At 33.3% G+C, this 24,829-nt stretch overlaps 1 protein-coding gene across 3 annotated transcripts in view; it reads right to left on the bottom strand.

Annotated features, from left to right (window-relative positions):
• Positions 1-10,479: 10,479 nt before the first annotated feature.
• Arhgap5 (Rho GTPase activating protein 5) overlaps positions 10,480-24,829 on the bottom strand; it is a 79,162-nt gene continuing 64,812 nt past the window's right edge. For all 3 annotated transcript variants that reach the window (XM_021243810.2, XM_004864023.4, XM_021243811.2), the window contains exons 4-7: positions 22,740-22,817; positions 19,383-19,514; positions 17,578-17,683; positions 10,480-14,610 (exon numbers count right to left, since the gene is read on the bottom strand). In XM_021243810.2, coding sequence (XP_021099469.1) covers positions 14,283-14,610; positions 17,578-17,683; positions 19,383-19,514; positions 22,740-22,817 — 644 coding nt within the window. In that variant the 3' untranslated portion in view covers positions 10,480-14,282. The remainder of the gene's footprint in view (positions 14,611-17,577; positions 17,684-19,382; positions 19,515-22,739; positions 22,818-24,829) is intronic.

The raw sequence follows: 24,829 nt of genomic DNA, 5'->3' as shown, positions 1-24,829 counted from the left end.
TCCATCTCATTAATATTTACCTTTGTCAAAATAATGATTAGGCCCCAGAGGGCCGAGAAGGTGAGACTCTCGGGCCACCATACCACTGCCCAAAATGGCCAAGGAGGTGAGCCTTTCAGGCCACCATACCACTGCCCCAGAGCACTGAGGAGGTGAGCCACACAGGTGCTAGCACCCCCACCGCCAGCTGTGCTGAGCCATTACCTGGACCCACACCGCAGAGTTGCAGGGATCATAAAGGACATTGTTCTGAGCTTGACAAGATAGAGTAGAAGTGAACAACAGAAAGAGGTCCTCTCTGAGGCCCCTTGAAGAAAATTAAAGCCCACTGGAAAAGTGAAGAAAATATCTGCAATAAAGTCACACCAGACCACCTTAGTTGGGAGAGCAGCAGTGTGGACCACAGCAGCATGTCTGCAAGCAGATATCAGCCAGGGCTCCACCCCAACCCCAGAGACTAGGGTACACTGGCCTAAGCCAAGGGCCTGCCTGGCAAAGAGCTACACAGGCACACAAGCAACAGCCAGAGGTTTGCCCCAATACCATCAGTAAGTGTGTGAGACCCTAGCCAGAAGCTTGCTCACACAACAAGGACTGGGGTGCACAGCCCCCAGCCAAAGGCCCTCCCAGACAACACTACATAGGGGCCCTAGCCAGTGGCACACCTAGATACCATCCCAAGTGTGCACAGGCCCTAGCCAGAAGCCCACCCAGACAACAGGTCAGCTCAGGGATCCAGAAAGACACCTTTCTAAACCCAGGAATTAGTGTACTGGTGAGCAGCAGAAAAAAGGCAGCTCTGTGGCCTGGTGAGAACTGAAGACCACTGGGTGATCAAAAAGTTGCCTCAACAAAGGCACAGTAGGTTACATCTGTTGAAATGAGAAGACACATAAACAAACCTCAAAACCAGACTTCCAGATCACCTAAGGCAACCCCAAAGGGAAATGAGATGGAACAATCTGAACCACCTGGACTCCCTGAACTGGCAACAAAAGAGGATCTGGAAAAAATTTAAAAAAAAGAAATAATCAGAAATAATTTTTCAGATAACAGCAGAGATTGTGGCCATAGTGCAAGACATGATTAATAAATCTAGTGCAGACACAGATAAAAAAAAAATAGAGGAGCTGAGGAACATGATGGAATCCCAACATAGGAAACAAATGGAATCCATTAAACTTATGCAAACAGATTTCCAGGAGATTAAAAACTCCACTGAAAGTTTACCCAGAAGAATGAGCCAATGTGAGGACAGAACTTTAGACACAGAAGATAAGATTGCAATTAGCGACTAGGAAAAGAAATATTTCTTTAAAATAGTAAGGGACCATGAGAAATCAATCCAGCAGCAACTAGACAATCCAAAGATGAATAACATAAGACTGATTGGAGTCAGTGAAGAAACAGAAGAGAGTGTAGATGACATAAAAAAAACTATTCACAGAAGTGATGGCAGAAAACTTCCCAAGGAGGGGAAAAGAACTTGACATACAGATAAGGGAGGCATATAAGACTAAAACTTCCCTTGATCAAAAAAAAATCTACACATAGGCATATAATTGTTAAGATTCCAGAAACCCAACAGAAGAACAAAATTCTACAAGCAGTTAGAGAAAAGAAACAAAACACATACAAAGGAAAGCCCATCAGAATCACAGCAGACTTCTCAATGCAACCCTTCAAGGCAAGAAGAGCGTGGAGTGATGTATTTCAAGCCCTAGAGGAAAACATCCTCCAACCCAGATTGATGTATCCTGCAAAACTATCTTTCAAAATTAATGGAGAAATAAAATACTTTCATGACAAAGAGCATTTAGGAACTTCATGAATACCAAACCAGCACTCCAAAAAATTTTAGACAATATCCTAGGAAAAGACAATGAGGATCACAACCCCAGGAAGCCCAGCAGAATGAATCCATTTGGCACGACAAGAAATTAAATGCAAAGGGGGAGAATCCAACAAACAGAAAAAGTCATGACAATGATAAATCACTATGTATCAGTTATAACTTTCAATGTTAATGGTCCCAATTCACCAATCAAAAGAAATAGACTGGCAGAATGGGTCAAGAAGCAAGACCCAACAATATGCTGCATACAAGAAACACACTTAATTTAAAAAGAAACTCATAGACTGAAAGTTAAAGGGTGGAAAACAATATTCCATGTGACAGGAACCAAAACAAAAAAATCAAGAGTAGTTATACTCTTTGCAGATCAAGTGGATTTCAAACCAAAATCTGAAACACTTCTGGTCCCAAGAATTTCAGATAAGGGACAGTCAACCTGTGTGTACAAATCTATCGTGAACATGTATTTTCATTGCTCTTAAGTAAAAACTTAAGAACAGAACTGTTGGTTTTTTTTTTTTTTTTTTTTTTGGTGCTGGGGATCGAACTTGGGTCCTTGCGCTTGTGCAGCAAGTGGCGAAACCACTGAGCTAAATCCCCAGCCCATGTTGGTTCTTAACAGTAATACAAGAAATTTCTATATTGTTTTCCAGAATGGTTTTATCATTTTAATTCACATTAACAGTATTAGAAAGTTCTAACAGGTTCACACCTAAGCTGACATTTGTTCTTTTAAAACTTTTAATCTCCCCGAGTGTATATGATCTTGTTATTGTACTAATTAGGATTTTTCTGATCCTAGTGTTCCACACCTTTCCTTGTGCTGTGCTGCCTATTTATCATCTTCTTGTGTCTACTTTTTAATTGGGTTGTCTATTAATAAGCTATTAGAGTTATATTCTGGTCATAGGTTATATTATAAATATGTTCTGGTTAAGAACTACTTGTCATTTTCTTAACGATGTCTTTTAAAGTTCTAAATTTTGATGGAATCTCATTTATCATTTTTTTTCTTTTATACATCATGTTTTTTGTATCCTAGGAAATTCTTGCCTACCCTAAATTCATAAACATTTTCCTTTATAATTTCTTCTTAAAGTTTTATGGTTTTAGTCTTTCATATTTAGGTTCATAGATCCTTTCAAGTTATTTTTATATATGGAAATTAAGGATTGAGGTTGATTTTTTTTACAAATGGATATTAGTTGTTTTAGTACCATTTGTTGAAAACATGATGTTTTCCTCTGCTCGAGTTGAGTTTATGTTCTATAAAATTTTAATGTTAAATAATCTTTCAAAACTCAGTGGACCATATATGTGTGGTTCTATTTCTAGATTCTGTTTTATTCCATTGATGTATATGTCTTTTCTTACACCAACATTGCCTTGATTACTGTAGCTTTAGAGGAAGTCTTAAAATTAGGTAATGCCTTCCACCACTGTTATTTTTTTCTTTTCACTTTCCTAGGTCCTGTGTACTCCTACATCTTTCAAATTTCAATATCCAATTTATTTATAGCAAGTATATATAGACCTGAATTTTTATATATACCTTGTGTTTTCTAATCCTGCTAAATTCAAATACAAGTTCTAGAGGCTCCTAGAGATTTCTTAGTATTTTCTCTGTAGATGATCATTTCATCTACATATAAAGATTTTACTTCTACCTTGCCAATCTTCTGCTATTTATTTTTATTGCTAGACTATTTTGGTTTGGGCCTATGTTTCAAAGTTTAATGGACAGATGAAAAGTAAGCATATCTGCCCTTGTTCCCCACCTTAGGGAGAAAGCATTGTATCTTTTCTATCCATATAAGGTGTTTTTGCTGGAAGTATGGAGTACACGGCTTATCTGTTGAGAAAGTTCTGTTCTACTTCTAGTCTCCTGATAGTTTTTACCATGAACAGCTATAGAATTTAGTTCAATACGTTTCCTACAACTACTGATAGGATCATATGGCTTTGTCCTTTCCTCTGTTAAAATGATGACACATAGGGGTGGATCTTCCAATGCTGAACACTGCCATCCCTATAATAAAACCACTTATTATATAATGCCAGATCTGACTTCTAATAGTTTGTTAAACAAATTTTTATTTATGTTTATACTTTTCTATTATCTTTATCCAGTTTTAGTATTAGCACGTTGACTTCCTAAAATGAGGGGACAAGTCTGCTTTAAATGTTTGATATAATTTATCAGTTAAAATGTATATGAGCCTGTTGTCATATAGGTAGGTTCTCAACCTAGGAATATACTTTCTTTCGTAGGCGCTATTCAAATTTTGTATTTCTTCCAGAGTCAGTTTCTTTAATTTGTCTTCCAAGGTACTTCATAGGTGTCAAATTTATTTCAAAAAAGATTTTTGTAATATGCTTTCTATATCCTTTTAAATTCTGTAAAATCTGTGGTAATGTCCTCTAAATCTTGATATTGTAATTAAAAATGTATAATTGATATTGTGTAATAGGCAGAAAAGGTCTAAAGGAGTAGGGGAAGTGGGAGGGGTAGGGGAAAGGAAAGAAGGGAAAAGAAAAAATATGAGAAAAGGAAAAAAATGGAAACAAAGTCTTTGTAAATAGGGAAGGGTGGAGGGGGTGAAGGGAGGCCAGGGGAATGGGGAAAAAAATAACCAAGATACTTCATGTAAAGGGACTAGATCCCAACGATGAATGCAACTGTATTTTATATCTAAACTGTACCAATAAACTTAATGGAAAAAAAATGATTAGGGCTGGGAGGCATAACTTAATGGTAGAGCATTTGCCTAGCAATTACAAGGCCCTGGGTTTAATCTCCAGCCTGGGGGTGCCCATTGGGGGGCTCTTCTGGTTTTCCAAATCCCTGGGCATGGGAGCCTGACAGGATGGTAGCCGTAGCTTAAACTTCAATAGTAACAAGCATTCCCCTTTTGGAAAAACACAGCCTCTAAATTCAGAGCTCAGAGTTTTGAGGATAGGAAATATTTGTTTTTGTTTTTGTATTTATATTAATTTAGATTTGCCCATGTATCTCCACCCCGCCCCCCTTCCTTTCCATTCTTCTTACACATCAGTATTCCACTTGGACATAATTTTCTTCTGCTTAAGAAAACCCTCCAGTATCTCCCCTTTCCTCAACCTTCAGCCAGCTTTAAAGTATAGTCGGTATTTATTTTAGCAATATTTTCTACTTTTCCTGAAAATGACTTTTAGTTTTAAATGCCATTTTTGGATGGATATTAAATTCTAGGTACAGATGTTATTTCACTGTTACATTTTGGCTTCTGGGTTTTGACTGAGAAAGCTTTTAATTTAAATGGTATTCAAAGAATTGTTTTTCTTTAACCACTCTTGAAGATTTTTTTCACGTTTATTATGATATCCTTAAATATGGATTTTTCTTAGGATTAACAAGTCTTCCTGAATTGGTTGACAGATGTGGAAAGAGCTCAATAATGATTTACATATTGCTTTTCCCTCTTTCTTTTTTCTAGGTGTTCAACTTACGACAAACATTCTGTACTTTTTCTTTTTGATGGTGCTCGGGCTCAAACTGAGGCCCTCATGTATGCTAAGCACAACTCTATTATTAAGCTACACATTAAACTCATTGATAAAACTGATTTTATTTCCTTTGGATAGATATCCAGGAGTGGTGATGACTGGACCATATGGCAGTTCTATTGTTTAATTTTCTGAGGAACCTATTTTCTACAATGGCTATATCAATTTACATTCTCACCAAAAGTGTGCAAGTGTTCTTCTCTCCACATCCTATCACCTGTATGCCATTCTTAGTATAGGTTAAATTTCAATGTGATTTTGATTTGCATTTCTGATTAGTGATATCAAACATTTTTCATATATCTAATGGCCATTTGTAAACCGCCCCCTCCTTCTTTGCAAAATGTCTACTTAGGTCTATTAAACATTTAACTTTTTTTTATCTTTAGTTCTCCATATATTCTGGATATTAATCCCTTGTCAGATATATAGTTTGCAAATTCTTTTTTTCCATTCTGGTTTGTCCCTTTTCTTTTGGAGTACACTGAATTTTCAGTATCAGTTAACACATTTTTGGCTCTTCATTTGGTACTTTTCTATATTTTCCAGTAACTGTACCTGCCGAACTCTCTCAACTTTTATTTCCTTGGACTCTATATGCACATTAAAAAAATCTGTTTTAATTCTAGTTTTGTGTTCACGTCTTATTTTGTAGTAGATACCTACTTTTAAAAACTATACAAATATTTGGAAGGCCTTGAACTCCCAAATCCTGTCTACCCACAGCATGCCATCAGAAAGTCATCCTTTTGGATGTCTCCTCCAGAATCCCCCACTCCTCAAAAAAATCCGAGAAAGTGTTCCAGTCTAGTTTACCTGAGGTTCTTTTCTTCCCAAATTGTAGTTCTGTACTATCTTGATAGCTTTCTGAAGGCCTTCAAATTGACTTCCTTTTTTGATGGTGCAGAGGACTGAACCTTTAGCCTTGGGCATGGTAGCTATGCAAGTGTTCTACCACTAAGATTTTTTTAAAGTTTATTGGTACATTTTAGGTGTACAATATGACATTCATCATTGGGAGTTTGTACCTTTACATGATATATCTTGGTTATTTTTTCCCCATTCCCTTGCCCTCCCTTCAACCCCTCCCAATTAAGACTGTTTCCATTTTTTCCTTTTCTCATATTTTTTCCTTTCCTTTCAGATCTTTTCTTCCTATTTCACATTATTATACATTTTGATTCTTGACACTTCCAATTTCTTACACTAGAGAAACTATTCTCTACCACTAAGATTTTTAAAAAAACATTTGAGATAGGCACTAAATGGCTCAGGTTGGCCTTGAACTTGCAATCCTATTCCTCTCTCAAGTAGCTGGGATTACATGCACGCACCATCTTGTCCTGCCACTTGGGGTTGGTGGCGGAGATTGGGGACTGAACCCAGAACCTTCACCTGAGCTTTTTTGGGGGTACTGGGGATCAAACTCGGGACCTTGCACTTGCGAGGCAGGTGGCGGAACCACTGAGCTAAACCCCCGCTCCCCCAACCCATTTTTTTGACAGGGTTTTGCTAATTTGCTCAGACTGATCTACAAATTGATTCTCTTGGAGGCCTTAGCCTCCACATAAAATTGGGATTACAGGCTTGTGAAAATGCACCCACCCCCCAAATAATTTTGTCTATTTTTAAAAGATGTTTTCACAGTTGGGATATTAGGTCAGACCATCTTATAAGTGGAAATACTTTTCTGCTGCTTTACATGATTCATATTGTAACTACATGAGAACTTGGCTTTCTAGAGAACGGTAGTAATGAAAAGGGCATAGGTGTTTGGGAACTGTGCTTAAAAAAATATTCATGTGATGAAAACTGGCTTCTAAAAAATCTGAATCGTTCACATAAAATGCTTGTAGTCACACAGACCAATAGGTACAATGAAGTTAGGAGACATGCAAGCATGTGAATACCACTGGAATCACTGAATACTATCTTGCAGGTCGGCAATAATAACCAAGTTTGACTCATGATTAATAGCCATTTCACATTCAGTATGAGACTCTTCAGCCTGAAATTCTAATGCAAAGTTAACTTTTGGTAAAGACTTTCCCATGTGACTCAATGTGTATTCTCTGTGATCAGACAGATTCATTGTGATTCAGTCATACATCTCAACAGTATGAGAATAACGGTGAGACATGATCCTGTGGTAATCTGCCCTCACCCCATACTTAACACAAAAGATTTCTCTGATTGCAGATATTGAGGTAGGACTTTAGAATTTATTACATTTTTTTCTCTTATGAATTTTCCTATATACAGTAAAACATGTTTTCTAAATTAAAGCTGCCCAACATTTGGTATGTATGTTTCTCTCCTATATGAACTGTCCAAAGGAACTTGAGTATTATCTGGTGACTGAGGCCTACACATTGGAGAGACCATACATTAAATTACTATCACATATTTTTAGACCCATTATAGGTATTACTTTGATCTTTTTAGGGTTAAATATGTCACAATTTATTGAAATATTTACTCTGTAGTTACATGTCTATGTGGAAATGCAATTTAAGTCATGCTCTAAAAGAGAAATAAGGCCATGAAAACAACTGAACTGTGATGCAAACAATTGTGCCAGTCCTTTCTAGATTCAGTTTTAATAATGTAGTAAGATATCATTCCATATAGCTCTCCTTATTTACTTCTTGCAACTAAAAAGATGGTTTCCTTTAGAAAAAAGTGATAGAAATAGTGGATAATCAATGTGCAAATTTTTATTCCAATCTCTTATTTTGAATTATCATACATTATTCCACACAGATTAAAATTGGAGCTTTTTGTTTTACTAATTTATACCAGGGCACAGACACATAAAGTCTGTGGGATAAACGAAATTTTATTGGAACAGAGTTGTGCTCATTTATTTCTGAATTGTTTATGGCTACTTATACCCTATAGCAGCAGAGTTGAGTAGTGTCAGATTGACCATATGGCCTGTAAAGTGTAAGATAATTTAATGTCTTTCTTTTCCCAGAGAGAGTTTGCTAAATCCTGATCTATATTATGAAAATAGTACTTTAAATGGACTTTAAGGTAGTCTAAGTCATTTTTTAAAATACTAGATGAAACATTTTTAGTTTGTATTTTAAAAGTACATCCCTAGTTTTGGGAAGAGGATTAAATTTGAAGTCCTACTTAGGCAACTTAATGAGACTCTATCTCCAAAAAAAAAAAAAAAAAAAGTGTGTGTGTGGGGATGTAGCTCAGTGCAAAGGCCCCTCCCAAGGTTCAATCCTCAGCACTGAAAAAAAAAAGTATATTCCTAGTAATAGTTTATTTCAAACACTACACTACAATCCAAAAACATTCAGTAGTCATATTTCTGACAACAATAAATAACCTAGAAATGAAATTTCCAAGAAAAAAAAAAATCTGAGAGGATACCCAAAGACTATGTTCTCTCAGACAGGTGGTTTTCAAACCATTTCATCTACACTTTAAAAAATAATCTTAAGTCCTACACAAATAAAAGCATTATAGTGTGTACTGTTTCTGATTTTGCTCATTATTTTTAGGGAATTAAATATTATAAATCTGCTTTACTTTTAGGGAATTAAACATTATAACTGTACTTTACTTATTATTTCAGGGGATTAAACATTGCAATTCTGCTTCTTTGAACACCTGAAGAGAAATTTATTTGGATAAAATAAAATGCCAAGAATCTGGAAAAAAAGGAAACTAAGATCCACACGTAAAGCTGGTAAACTATACTAAATAGGACACAGTTCAAGGATACACAAAAATGATCTGGTGAGGAAAATGTAGGCATGTAATTAAAAGTAAAGTGGGGGCATTAGTAAAGCAATAAATAAAAGGTCAACTGCTAAATCCACATCACACACTGAAATAGTACAGAAATAAATTTGAAAATATAGGTTAAACACTAGAAATTTTAAACTAAATATCAAGCAAACTACTAGTAGGATCACTATTAAATTGTCACAATAACTTTTACCCTTTGAGGAAAATAAAACTGAACAGAAAGTCTGCACTGTGGGAATAAATAAGTATTAAACTCTCAACTACAAATTCTTTGACAACTACATAACAAGGTATATTCTGCAGTTAACACTAACTACTGGTAAATAAAACTAAACCAGAATTGCCAGCACTGTATTAATTTCAAGGATTATATTTTTATGTTTACTAACATTGACTGTTTTTTCAAAATCATTCCTACTGCCTGTAAACTTTCCACAGAAGACTAACATTACACAATTTAGTTAACACATAAGCAGTAAGATTCTATAGCTCTGCTCTCGCAAAAACAGGATGATCATGAGTAGCGAAGATTCTAAAAGTTCTTTAGTTGGTAGAGTTCAGCTTCATAAAGACTATGCTATCTGGATCATATTAAATGACTGGATGTTGGAATGAGGTGGTATTGATGCTCATGCTGTCTTTTTAAGTATACATGGATGCTACCATAAGAAAATGATTTTGAAGAGTAGTCCCTTTCCTTATCAAATCTTAGAAAATTTTATTTTCAGATATTTGATATCCTGAAAAGGTTCAGAATTTCAAGATTTTAAATACAATAAAAACTTAAACAGATAATAAAAGTATTATGTCCCATACATACCAAAACAAAACAAATTGATCAGCCTACTAAGTACTTAAAATAATTAAATTTAGGATAAAGATTCGAGTTAAACAGACCTCATCAGATCCAAAGAACCTGAACGCATACACCCATAAAGTTTGGCTTAGTATTTCCAAACCATAAAGAGAAAACAAATATATATTCTTTGAGGTTAACATCTCTGCTATAACTAGAATAGGCTTCAGAGCATTTCCTAGTAACCCAAGAATGTCTAGAGGCACAGTTCAATTCAGATTCAGATAGCATCTGAATTTTAGAAATCTGTGCATTATCTCATTTTCCTATTTTAAAAATCCAATTTTCATCTATATACAGAGTGAATTTTGGATCTCCTTTCATGGTACAGGGAAAGCTCAGTACATCTCCCTAATAGAATTTTCATCATACTGACATAAATTTATTTTTCATATTTTACTTGAAAAAAATTAGCTTTTACCAACAAAATGGTAAGAATAGAGGCAACTATAACTTAAAATTACACAGCTTCTTCATGTTTTATTCATAGCACTCTTTGTACATCAGAAGCTTCACTGATACTTAATTTACTGCAGCATCCTTTGGGTGAAGCACAAAATTACATTAATTATAAACAAAGAAACAAACCACTTTTGACTTTTTAGAATTATATATATATATTTATATCCAGTTGACAAATAGCATCACAATTATTACTGTATAAAAAACTAAAAATCACCATGGAAGCTAAGGCCTAAGTTTTTATTCCAATTATTCCCTTTTAAGATATTAGAAATTAGATTCCAGTACCTCAAAAACAAACAAAACAAAATCCAAAAAAGAAAAAAAAAGAAAACAGCGATCTATATTATTTACATATAGAATGGAAAATAAAAGCTGCTTTTTGGCTAAGTTAAGATTGCTGTTACCTACAGTATTTACACTGTAAATGTTAAGGGGGAAAAGGCTACTCAAAATACCACTTCAACGAGAGATATATTGTGTCTGGAATTTTGTTCTGAAATTATTTGTGTATTACCTAGTAAGTATTTGTTGAATACAATCTGATTTCTAAAAAAAATCTATTGAAAGTCTGAAATAGAATACCACTATGCTTCTTTATATTGCTAATCTAGATACTGGTAAGTCCAATACTGTAATAACTCTAAGCACTGGACTTTAAGTGAAATATGGCAATGTGTATAGATGGAATTTTATTTATATTGTAAAATATAATGCCTTAATGTTTACCCACAATTATAAGACAATCTACTATTCTTTTAAATCCTTTAAGAAGGCTCATGTATGTCCCTAAACAGTGAAAACTTTCAGTAACTTACCACAAAAAATTTTAACTGTTATTGTGTTCTTCTTAGAATTGTTTTTCTAATATTTAATAACACATTTAAACTCTTGGCAAAAACAAGCACAATCAATTCAGTGTAACAGACTGAGCTTTAAACTACTTTAATTTTCAAAAACTGTAATCTACTGGTTGATTGAACCAAATGTAGAATATTTAAATGACTCACTATGAAGTGTGTCAAATCAATGATAGAATGCATAGAAAAGTGGAGGTAAGTTTTGGGAAAGGTGTAAGGGTAATTAATGTGGAAAATGGTAAATGCTAATTTCAATAACAAAAATGGCACTAAATGTAGATGAACGTTAAATTAACACAGTATAAAAATGAATAGCTTAAATAAACCAGGATTCACATATCACAATAGCAAAGTTATGACAGAATGAACCAAAGACACGAACAGTTCCGAAAATTCTCTTTTCAGCCTACTTCCAATAGAAATAGTCAGGCTTTTCCCTGTACATAGTTTTGATGCTTTGTCTATACCATATATAGTAGAAAAATAAATTCTTTAGCAACCTAGAAACAGTTTATAAAACTCTTAAAGTTTAATTTTCTTTGCCAGACATGCCAATGTTAAACTGACAGCTATAAATTAAAGCTCTATAGACAACAGGTATAAGTAATATAGAACAAGTTAAGAATACTACATTTACCGGATAATTTTTTTAAAAATTACTGTACTTTCTTAATTCCTGTGTGCTTTGCAATAGGAATAATAGGGACTTTGTTTTCTTAGAAAAGATAATAACATGAAACAGTATAACACAAATAAGATAATTTATAATATACATGTACTTCAACAGCAGCCTGGTTCATGTTGACATCTTGATTCTGAAGTTAAAATTGGAAGTACAATACCTAGGACATAATAGTAGGAAAGAATTAAAGGGAAAAATGGAGCAAATCAAACTCTTAGAAGCCTTGAATCTCAAAACCATCTATTTACTATAATACATATATGATAAATTTAAAACTGCAGAACGAATGAAGATCACAACATTGATGAAAGAATTTCTTCACTATACAAATTATATGACCTACCAACGGAAAGCAAACCATTTTTCTTCCTGGAAAAAAAATGGCATAATTTGATGAGAGAATTTTGAATAAAGCCTAACAAAATTTACCTGTGCCACTTATTCTGAAAATTTTAGCCATAATCTAGTGTTCTGGTTGTAACTTCAGTAACAAAATATTTAACCCCAAAAGCAGCAGTCATTTGTAGCAACTCTGATACCAACATCAAAGGAAAAAATAGGTTTAAAAATGGTGCAAAAGCCATTTGGGATTTTAGTACATCACAGAAAAGAATATGAATATGAATACAAGTTTATAATTTTATATATACATACTCCAAGGAGTCTGTCAGTACCCAAAGTATTTTTATTGCTATATTAGCAATGGATTTTTTGGATATGTTTTTAAGGGCCACATAAAAATAGATTCAAGGAACAGATTAAACTGAAGTCCTAGATTAAAATGTTTGGTTTAAAGAATTTTCTACAACAAATTTCATGTTTATGTATGAAAAGTTATATAACCTTATATGAAAATGTCATGTAGTACTTTTCTACACTATACTAAATGTATTCCCCAAGAGGGAAAAAAATTAAGATATCTAAAATATATTAGATTAAGATTACAAGACCATCATAGATCTTTTGAACATGCATCTGTTTACAGAATTAATCGTATACAAAATATTTCAATATGGACCATAAGGAAATGAGTTGTTGACAACTATCCTTCGCACATTATCAACTCACTTTAGCCACAAGCATGTCCCTGGGTATGTGTAGAAAAGAAATAGGTTTATTTATTCTTTATCAAATCATTCACAGATTTATTTAGAAGTGAAGATGAAGGTGCAGAAATGTAAAATAAGTGTATTTTTTTCTTTCAAACAAAATCCCAAGCATGGCATAAGTAGTCTGAAATTACAAAATACGAGGTGTGATCAAAATATACAGTGAATGTTTAAGTTTAAAATAAAATTTCTTTACAGTGAAAGATGCATTTGCCATTGTTAATCCCTTTCAAAATACTTCCCCTTGCTTTGAACACATTTATCCTATTGCTGTTGTCACTTTCTGAAGTTCTCTCTCTTAAGAAGTATGATCAGATACACAGTGAATGAATGGAATGCCATTCCATGAAAAGCAGGCTCACTTAAAAACATTACTGTGTGTCTTTATCCACTCTTATTCACCAGCTGGTATGACTTCTGACTTTTTCCCAAAGCCAAAATGACCATGGATGGCAAATTTTTTGAATCAATTCAGGACATTAGAGCAGTTACAACAGTCCAACTAAACACATTCATGAAAAAACTTTCAGACTGCTTCAGAAAATGGCAAGAATGATGGGATGTGTTTGAAGTGGAGGGAAATATTATGAGGGGAATTTATGGCAATGTGTCATTTACTGTAATAAATTCTTTAAAAATTTCAAACATTAACCATATTATCAACCATCTTTTTCAATCACATCATGTACTTAAGTGGGCTTTTAGTTATCAACACAGACTAGAATGTAAATTAAGTTACCCAAATTAGCACATCAAATAACAAAACCAGCCATAAAGCAGGCTGAGAAGCATTGTTTCATATGAGTTTTTAAATCATTTAATTTCTATAGAAAAATTTTATTCACAATATAATGTGACAGAAATTGCCACAGGAATGATATACTGATTGCAATAAGGTTGCATGCAGCAGCAGCTTTGCATTTTATAGCTATTTTTGTTTATAAAAATTAAACCTCTCCAGTCATGCTTACCACATGTTCTTAGATTTGTAATGTAAGTGAATAAGGAATACTATATAGTTCAAAGAGAAAGTGTCTCATTTGAATATGAATTATCTTTATGAAACATGAAGTATACTACGGAACCCTGAAACATGCACATCTAGGTTTACTTTTTTGTCCAATTTTAGGCTGTGGGCAATCACTTATATGATACCAAGAGGATCCGTCTGTAATTGTGGTTGTATCAGTTGAGGTTGCAATGGTGGTGGTAACTGAAGCGGTACCATTGATTCTACCAACTGTCCGGGGTTTGAAGGTGGAGGAGGAGCCACAGTGTTTGCAGTTTCTACAATTTCTCCATTGTAAAAGAAAAACTGACACTGTTGAATGAATGTTTCAACGACAGATTGATGGATCTTAGTGGTAGACAGAAACTCTCGATTTTCAAAATCAGGTCTCATCAAAGTTGGCCAAAAACAGATGGATAAGTTATCTGCTGTCATTAGGTTGATTTTATTTTGCTGACTAACCCTGAAATTAGGAAAAAACAGAAATCAGAACTTATTACAACTACAAAATACCACAGCTAGAAATGTTCTATTACTTAGTATTACCTGTTATCATAACATCAAATTTTAAGATTAAAAGATTTTTATCTTCCTGTATGTTTCTATGTTCAACTATAGACTAAAACAGGAGCCAGAAGTAAAAAATCCACTTGTTATGAGAAGGTGACATGGTCTTTTTTAAAAGCTGCATCCTGGGGTTAAAATTTTATATATGGAAGCCTTCTTAATTTTTATGGAAAGAAAACACTTTTCTATTAGGGTAAGAAAGCCATTCAATAAATTTTAATGAATGTCCAAGCTGAAAACAAAATTGTAATTTTGTAATTTGCATATCCAAATTCTTAAACTATTATGAGAGATTAAAAATAGAGTATGTCATTTTTTTCAGCTAGCTTTGGAAAAACTACTTTATCATAATCCAACCAGTAATGGTTTTAACTTTTAAAAAAACCAAGTTTCTAATGTTCCACATACAATCTTTTAAACCACTATCTTGTACATTGTTACAAATTCTATTTGAAAGACATAACTCAGTTCATAACAAAGTCCACCTTAAAATTCTTATGATTTAGGGCCGGGGTTAGTTCAGTGGCACCTCGCCTGCCTCACAAGTGCAAGGTCCTGAGTTCGATCTCCAGTACCAAAAAAAAAAATTCTTATGATTTAACAATAATTTACCAATGGTCACATATAACATTATTTGCATCTAATCCAATAAAAGAAAAGCAGCAAATCTTGGAACATCATTCAAAGTTATTAAGTTGGGAGAGATCTTTGGGAGTTTACCCAACCTCCTTATTTCACTTTCTGTGAGTGACACAGGAACTACATAGGAAAGCAGGAAAATCTTTAATTTACAGATTAAAGAAATTTCAAAACACAGAAATTGCTCATCTGAGGTAAAATATGTGGCCTAAAAAGTATGTTTGGTGGTACATCATTATTTATTTCAAGAGACCTAATTAGAATACTTGGAATAAAAATCAACCTTTTGTTAAAATATAGTAGCTAGTAGGTCCACTTTGGTGTTTCCATGCAGGGGCAGGTGCTAGGTCCTAGAAACACCTATAAAATTGAAAACATTAAGAGTACAGGCATCAAAGATCTAATTAAGGAGTCAAAAAGGACAAAGGAGAAATACCAACTCAATTAGAAATTAGAGTGGCAAGGTAAGACTTCCCAGAAGAGGTAATGGTATGAATTAAGTCAAGGGTGATAGACATGGGAAGAGTGGTAGGAAGGAAGGGAAATTCTGTTAAACTATGGTTGATAATTATAGCATACCTCCTGAGGGCCGCTGGGGAGTACTTGAGGTCTTTAACCTGTTCTGAGTAGGGTCTGGCTACCCTACTCCACTCCTACAGGTTCGCAGGTGATACAAGATGTTGTTGAGGACTATACTTTTGCAACTACACTAGAGATCTCTAAATGACAATGGATTAACTAAAAGCACTAGATAACAGAAATAAGAAAAACTCATTTGATACTAGACAGGGATAATGAAAAAGAATATAAACAAATAATAACTCCATAGATTAATTTTTGTAGCCTTGGCAAAAACTTTTCAAACATGTATTATATAGTCACCTGTTTTTCTCCTTTACTAGTAAGCACCAGGAAGTATATGGATGGCTGCTTTGTTTACTGTTGTATCACTTTAAGTGTATCTGGTAGTAAGAGAACTTTATCCATTTAGTCTAGTTGAGTACTCCTTTAAAAACTTAAACTGATTATGTTATTCCTGTTCCACTTGATGGTGGATCTTCCACACCATACAGAGTAACACAGAGCTTAAATCATACAATGCCTTTTTCCTAAAGAAGTGAGGCCCCATCTCTGAACAAAACAAAAAAACCAAAACAAAATAAAACAACCAAAAAAAAGGTGAGCTGAAATCAGTAAGACACTTTGAGGACTGAAGCTAGTCACTGGATTATACTCTGAAAAGTACTATCCTACAATAACCTGGCATTGTACCTTTCCTTTTCTGACTTCACCTCTTTCAACTCTGCTCCCGTCACACAGGCCTCTGCTGATCCTTAATGCATCAAATATGCTTTTGGCCATGTTGTTAATGGTTGTATCAACAGAGCCAAAAGCACAGTTCCAGTACACAGTAAGTATTTAAGATAATTTTGATAGTAGGCCACACTATGATTCTTTGAATACGCTCTGCTCTTTGTTCTCTTTTTCCTAATGCTTTTAATGAACTCCAATTCTTATTTCAGGCAGACAATAATATGTTCACGAAATTTCCTTACACTTTATATTAGTTTTCCTACAGTATCCATGTAATTATTATCACTTCATCAACCACTAATTATTGTACTGTGCTTTTTAGAAGAGAACATTCTACTAAATATAAATACTATATATGCTGGTGTTGTCTTAAAGACTTGGGGGAAGAGTTATAAAGAATGTTAATACAGTTTTACACTACACATCCACATCAACCATAAAGCTTTAAACATTAGTCAATAGTACAGACTATAACGTACTTCATTTGAGCTTTGATATTAAGTTAAAAAAACAAACTGCAACTCACTATATATTTTTTGCAGTGCTATGGATTGAACTAGGGCCTCACAGATTTTAGGCTCTACCACTGAGCTATATTCCCATCCATGAAGTTTGAGTAAATACATAATTCTCATGTTATAAATAATATCCTAAGGTTCTACATAAAAATAGTAAAGAGACAAAAAGAAAACATACTGACCATACTTACTATTTATATTATTATCACATGTACAAAAACGGTCACATAGCTTTAGATATAAATTAGAAAATATAAGATAGACAATCATAGAGAACCAAAACTGAACCATGTTTAGTTTGTATTCCTTTTAAATATCTTATAATTACCCAATTTTAACGTCTACATGTTTGAAATGCATAGATTTAATTTCCAAAAACAAAACAAAAATACCTGCTTAGATGTGTTATCACATATCTGAATACATCATAGTTTACAGGATGAAATTTCTTGACAATTTCTTTCAAGGCATGAAGACGTTCTGTTTTATCCATGATTTCTGTAAAAGTAGTAAAAAAATTTATGTGAATCTCACACATTTAAAAATATTTGATAAAAGCTTCCTAACACTTCCTATATAAAACAAGATTATACCTGAAGAACAAGAAAATGCTAAAAGAACCTGCTAAAATGATCTGAAATAAGAAATCACATTATCTATTTACTATTACTTTTTATAAGTGAAGCTATTCAATGAAAAACAAAATGACTTAGCACTAATAAAATGGGAAATGGTATATTAGCAATTTACATAACTAGATATTAGTCTAGAATTAACTAATTACTTATATAGTAAATCTGTTAGGTTCTTAATATTAAGTCTACAGACAGTAAATATTTCAGGCTTTGTGGGCACAACTACCCAACCCTCCAGCAGTTGGAGCACAGAAACAGTAAAAGAAAATATGTAACAAATGAGCATTGGTTGTCTTCCAAAAAAACTTTTGAAATTTGAATTTATCATTTTAATGTGTCATGAAATTTCTTTTTTTTAAAATCATTTTCAACTAAGGTCTTCCAAAAATTAGGCTGAACATGGTCACAGTTGCCTACTCTACACTTACTGATAACCCACTTTGGCAATCAAAAATTTTTTACAGGAAGTTTATTTAACATAATTACTCTCTGAATTTATGTAAACTGTAAGACAAAGTAGCTGATATGTGGTCCTGCAATAAACAGGATATAAGAGATTGTTTCCTTGCTCTTCCTCAATTCATTTGAGGCCAATGTGCATACCAAATCATTATAGTAATACAATCAATTACTAACAAATTCTCATGTGTCACATTTTTAAATCATTTCTCAAAAATGTCCTAATAGAAAAGTTCTGAGGCTACAGTTTATGGTCAAGAAATAAGAAAACCTAAACTATCGACTGAACTAATTTAATTTACACTCAATTTATATGGGAGTATGATTAAGGAAAGTATATCTTGTGATAATATACTGAAGTAGTTTTCAATTAAAATAAAAAAACCCAAAACTGGTAACTTTAATATAATCAAAACTATAATGAAGTAGTCTCAGTTAAAAGAACCTGAAGACTTGGAGAAGTATGTATTAAAAAAAAATATTTAGAAATGACCTCAATTTTAGCCATTAATGTATTAAAAATTTTCTGCCAAACCGACCTATAGCCTCATTTTTGAAGACAAAGCAAAAGTTGTTGTTTACTGGAAACATGTGAGTGATTAATGTCAAAGCAGAAATTAAGTACTCCATGTTAATGCCTGTTTCCAAAATTACTCAAAACAGGAAAGCCAAGTAACTGTAACTTAAAAACAAATTTAAATAGATATGTGCAAACAACATATAGATTAATATTTTACTGAAGTATACATAAATTCATTTGAAAGATTTAATTTTTTACAATGTCTTTGACCTTGAAACAAAAATACAAAACAAAAACAACAACAACAAAAACAAACCATAAAATCTGTAGAACACAGAATGAACTTCTGAGAGCATCTACATCACCTGGCCGCCTAAAGCTGAATATTCCTGAATGCCATGCCCAGGCATTCAGACTTTACTTCAATTGAGAGAAAAATACTATGAAGAAACACAGTTCTAGTATGCTTAATTTTTACTGCTACATATTCCAATGCATGACTCATTAACAGATAGCAATCAATATCCAAAAACTGAAACCAGTATCTTTCTCCAAAAATCAAGAGGTTAATATTAAGACTTACTTGCTGCTTCCAATAGCTCTGGATGAAGAGAATATGGGATTAAAGGATCTGGCAGATCTGCAAAGAAAGCTTTAAGAGCTCCAGCTACAGCATTTACTGTTACTTCCATTGATACCAGATTGATATTATGATCTATAAGACAAAAAATTTTGATTTTTATAATAGAAATTTAATTATAGGACAAGTGAGCTAACTGGTACCTCTAAATCAAAGATTTTTAAAACTTCTCGGGCTGGGGATTTAGCTCAGTGGTTTCACCGCCTGCTGCACAACTGCAAGGACCCGAGTTTGATCCCCTGTACCAAAAAAAAAACAACAAAAAACTTCTCACTAGCCACATTTATCTATCTATTTATTTATTTTTGGAACTGGGGATCAAACTCAGGACCTTGCACTTTTGAGGCAGGCATTGGAACCACTGAGCTAAATCCCCGGCCCTTAGCCACTTTTATTCAGAGGCCAACAAACCAAAGATAAGAGAAAAAAACACTAAGCAATAAGTATTTTCCATTAAAATAAAAAATGCTGTTAGCTGTAGTATATTGAAGAACATCACTAATAACTATTCTTTTCTTTCGTTTACATAAGCTGTTTAAAAGAGGCCATAAGGAACTAAACAGACAAAAGATGGGAATCATGAAGATAAATTCTAATTTGAATTTAACTTTATATTTAACAATTTAAATGTTAATTGTTACAAGAGCAAAATTCCAACTTAAAAGTAAGAATGGAAGGGCCAGGGATTTAGTTCAGTGGCACTGCGTCTGCCTTGCAAAGGTCCTGAGTTCAATCCCTGGTACCAAAAAAAAGCAAGAATGGAACACACTAAGAGTGTATCATATGGCTAATTTGCTATTAACAAGACACTTCGATGTAATGGTATAGATTAGAAAAAAAAAATCCCCATCACCTATACACCATTATTGCTTATGCATCACAGTATGTTTCTTTTCAGCCCTTCTCTGCTCATTAAAAAAAAAAAATTCACCCAATCATTATCCATTTTATACTGGAGTTCATCTTTAAGACATTATCTAAAGTTTTCCACAAGCAACTTTTAAAGACATTTGGGTTTTGTTGAGTGTGTCGGTGTAGGCCTGTAATCCCAGCACTTGGGAGGCTAAGGCAGGAGGATTGCCATGAGTGTGATGCCAGCCTGGACTACATAGTGAGTTCAAGGCCAGCTTGACCTACATAATGAGATGCTGTCTCAAAAAAAAAAAAAAAAAAAAAAAGACTTTTTTTAATGGACAACATTTAATTATAATTTCAAACCTGTAAAAAAGTTGCAAGAACAGCTCTAAGGAATTTTATATATATATATATCAACCTAGAATCACCAACTGCTAACATTTTGCTTTACATAAACAATTTTTAAGGGTATAAAATATCCCCAGACTGATCAACTTATATAATACTTATTAGTAAGCAGTTAGATTTATTCTATTTTAAAATATTATGAAGATGCTCTGATAAACACTTTTATCTATTACAGCTTAGTAGTTCCTTAGGCTACATACCTTGTAACAGTGGCTACCCAACAAACATTTTAATATGGTGCCTGGGAGAAAAAAATTCTCTACATGCATTATCTTGTTATTCTCATATTTACTATTGTCTCTCCACTATACAGATGAAGAAATTGAGATTTAGAAAGATTAACTTGCCTAGATCATACACAAAGTCAAATCTAAGGACCCTGGTATTAACTATTACCCTACCTTTATTACCAGAAGTGAAATTCTATCAATTTAATTATTATAAATTCTAAAGTTTCCCTTAGTAATTTTTGAAATGGGATTATTAGACTATACAATAATCTTTGGCAACACAGCACATTTTTCACACATAATCAATTTGTATTTCGGCATTTAAAAAAACCTAAGTCATTATTTTATATGGCTACCAAGTATTGTATATACTTTTTTGTTTTTGGTACCGAGGATCGAATATTCTATATACTTTTAATAAAACATATAAGTAGTTCTTCCTTCATCTTTTTAAAAAAGAATTACAAGCATGGCAACAAATGTCCCTGGGATGCTTACGCAAAGACTTCTGTAACAAATTCCTTTAAGCAGAGTTATCTAGCAAAGAAAGGTTGATGAATTTTAATACTAGATACTTACAAACTGTCTTTCAAAACACACTCAAAACCAACAGTGTACAAGATACATGTTTGCCTACAACCTCAACAGTTGTTTAAACTCTTAATAAAAACAATCTTTTAAATAATTTTTTAAAGTAATTTTTAAAAGTAATTCTTTAAAAGAATTACTGATAGGGGTTGAGCATACTTTCAAATATTTACCAGTTTTCTTTCTGATGTAAACTGCTTAATGTAGCATGATTATTACGGTCCCCCAAATTATGGTTTGTGTCCTGATTTTATGCTTTTCTATATTCTCATAAAGAATTTTTACATTTGTAATTAGTCCAGGCTATTACTTTGGCTCACGATTTCTAGATTGTATATCAAGTTTGGGCCCTTCCCTACTCCAAGACTATAAAAATATTCACTCATTTTCCCAGTACTTTTGGTTTTCACTATTTACAAATTTATAAATCTTTGATCACACATAGAATTTACTTACAAGTAGGGAATCCAGCTTTCTTTTTACTTCTAATGGTTATTCAATATCATGCCAAAACCCCAAACTTTCACACAGTATTATTTTTGACATACACAGATGGTTATCCATCTTAAGTCACCTTACTGTTTTTTCTAATTCTGGTGATGGATTTATATAAATTGTGACAATCTTATTTGTCAGATAGCTTACCGGATTAGGAATATAAAATATGAGAAGAAACAAAGTACATAGGTCATAAAATAGATTCTCATTATTTCTTTAAAAAAAACTATAAATTCTACTTCACTCCATTCCTTCTGGGCCTATGACAGAGTTTGTTTCAGTACTGAGTGCCTTCTTTTCCAATATTTCCTTTCTTAGGCCTCTTTTTCTGCCTTCACATTTACATTTAAAAATATATATACAATACTGTATTTTCTTGACCCAACTGGAATCATTTTCAATTTTTCTTCTATTCTAAATATATTTTCATATTTCCAACTTCCTCTTATAATTCTCTAGTGCCCAGCCTCTTGGCAACAAAAGGCTCTAAAGCCATCAATAATTCTCTTACTAGTGTAAAAACCACATACTTTTTCCAGCTCTCCTGCCCCTTGACTGTGCATCTACTCTATTTCTTATACTTCTAGTTCCACTTCTAAAACTTTCTTCTCAATATTCATATCCTTAGAAGTTTTCAAATAAAAACCAATCTTTTCAACATAAAATTCTAATGAGGAAAACAATAAAACCACCATTTTATTTTATATGATGATCTTCTTACCTTGATCAAATTGCTTTTGAATGTTATCTTGGTCAGTTTTGTTTCCACTAACACGGTAGAGTCCTTCTGTACATAATCCTAAGAGAATAAAGAAATATACTTGTTTCGATCAATATAAAAAACAAAGAATGTACTTAGTCTTACATACTTAGTGACTTAAAAATATGATAAAATATTTTTAAGAGTAAAATATTTTTAGGGCTGGCGATGTAACTCAGTGACGGACTACTTGCCTAGCATGCACAAAACCCTGGGTTCAATCCTCAGTACCACCAAAAACAAAATAAAATAGAACAAAAAAGAATAAAGTAGTTTTGGGCATTTTATTTTTAAGTAAGTTCTTAATGGACTATTCTCTATCTGAAACTATTTAGGAAATCCAGTTCCAAACAAAATGAGTAAACATTTTTTCCTATTCTTCCCACTAAGTACAGCTCAAAATCCCAAACAATATATATTACATATATACTTATACATCTTTATATTCATATATATTTACATATGTATAAGATGACTCAACAGTGGACAGAAGGTAGACTGGCTAACAACTGAAACTTGAAGAATATTATTATAGAAATACCCCTCCTTGTCCCCAACCTTTTATGTCCTAGACTGGGCAATGGAGAGGCCTTGCAGCCCAGAAGCACAGGCAAAAACTAAACAACAATAATGAAACAAACCAAAAAACCATCAACAAGAAGAGCCTGCCCTCTCTAGTGAAAGGATTGGGAAAGGTATGGCCTAGCAAGACACAATTTTTTTTTTACTTTAATAGCCTTACTCAAGTCAAATTGGTATGGAATCCCTCTCATGTTGTCAGCCAGTGGAAGTCAACTATGAAACCTGAACTTTCACCCCTGCCAACCCTGGAGATGAATGGAAAGCCTAAAGTAAGAGGTGCCCTAACTTCCCCACCATGGTATTATCAGTGGATGCCAAACTGAGGAGTGTGGACTTCCAATCCCACCTCATCCCCTGCTGGTATGTCAGAGGAGGCCTGCTGAAACAGAAGACTTAAGTTAAGAGCCAGAGTCTTTTAATATTCAAAATGACCAGGCTACAATAACAACACAAAAATCACCCAGCATACCAAACAGAAACAAAAAAAACCTCACTGAATAGTATCAACAGCAGTAAAGAGATTAAAAATTGGAAAGAATAAGTTAAATGAAGATAAATCAGGACATATCAACCAATCTGAACAGAAAGAAATTTGACTAAGAAAAATGAAGAGCCTTCAAGGACTTGTGGGGGAATAGAAGATCTAACATGTGTCACTGGCGAAAAGTACTATTTGTTTATTTTCTATAGAGAATCTGGAACTATTTTTCAAAGGATTTGTTTTCCTAAGGCATGTATTCCTCTGATCACAGTTTAGAAAAAAAAGGAAAACAAAACAATAAAAACAAAAAAGTGGGTTCTATCAACTTTATTATTTCTCATCTACCCATGGAACAACATTCTTCTCGAATTCTCTCTGCTTAAAAGTACTTCATTCTTTACAAATATTCCATGAAAAGGAAACAAAGTGTATCATAATGGCGAAAAATTCCATTTTCATAAATCCATGAAGATGATCAAAATAACAAGAGCAAAAATTTACAGACAGAAGTGTCAAAGTTGTATCTATAAAAATTATTTAGTATTACTGGCACTTCCAACATGAATTAATCTCACAGATACTCAGATAAATATGCATAAAAGAATACATTTGTTATGAATCTATTTATTTGAGTTTCTAAAGCAGGCATTATTTATTTGTAATAGGGGAAAAGAATAAGGAAAGTTGTTTATGGTGGCTGGAAGATCAGGAAGGGATATAAAGTATGATAAAAGTGTTTTATACTTTGATAAATATACAGGTTAAACAGGTGTATGCATTTGTCAAAATATATTTAATTGTACATGTAAGTTTGGTACACTTCATAAAAAAACTGTAAGCAAATACTTAACTCTAGTTAGTATATTTCCAGTCCAGTATGATGTAAGATATATGGTACATATGGATGTTTTGTTGTTGTTTGGAGACAAGGTCTCATTAAGTCTCTCAAGTTGGGCTTGAATTTGCGATCTTGCTTCACCCTCCCAGA

This window comes from Heterocephalus glaber, unplaced genomic scaffold (genome assembly GCF_053883595.1).
Source record: "Heterocephalus glaber isolate CG9 unplaced genomic scaffold, H.glaber_assembly_v1.0 deba00001662, whole genome shotgun sequence".
NCBI lineage: Eukaryota > Metazoa > Chordata > Mammalia > Rodentia > Bathyergidae > Heterocephalus > Heterocephalus glaber.
Note: the sequence above shows the minus strand (reverse complement) of the source record. Positions and strands in the feature narration are given on the sequence as shown.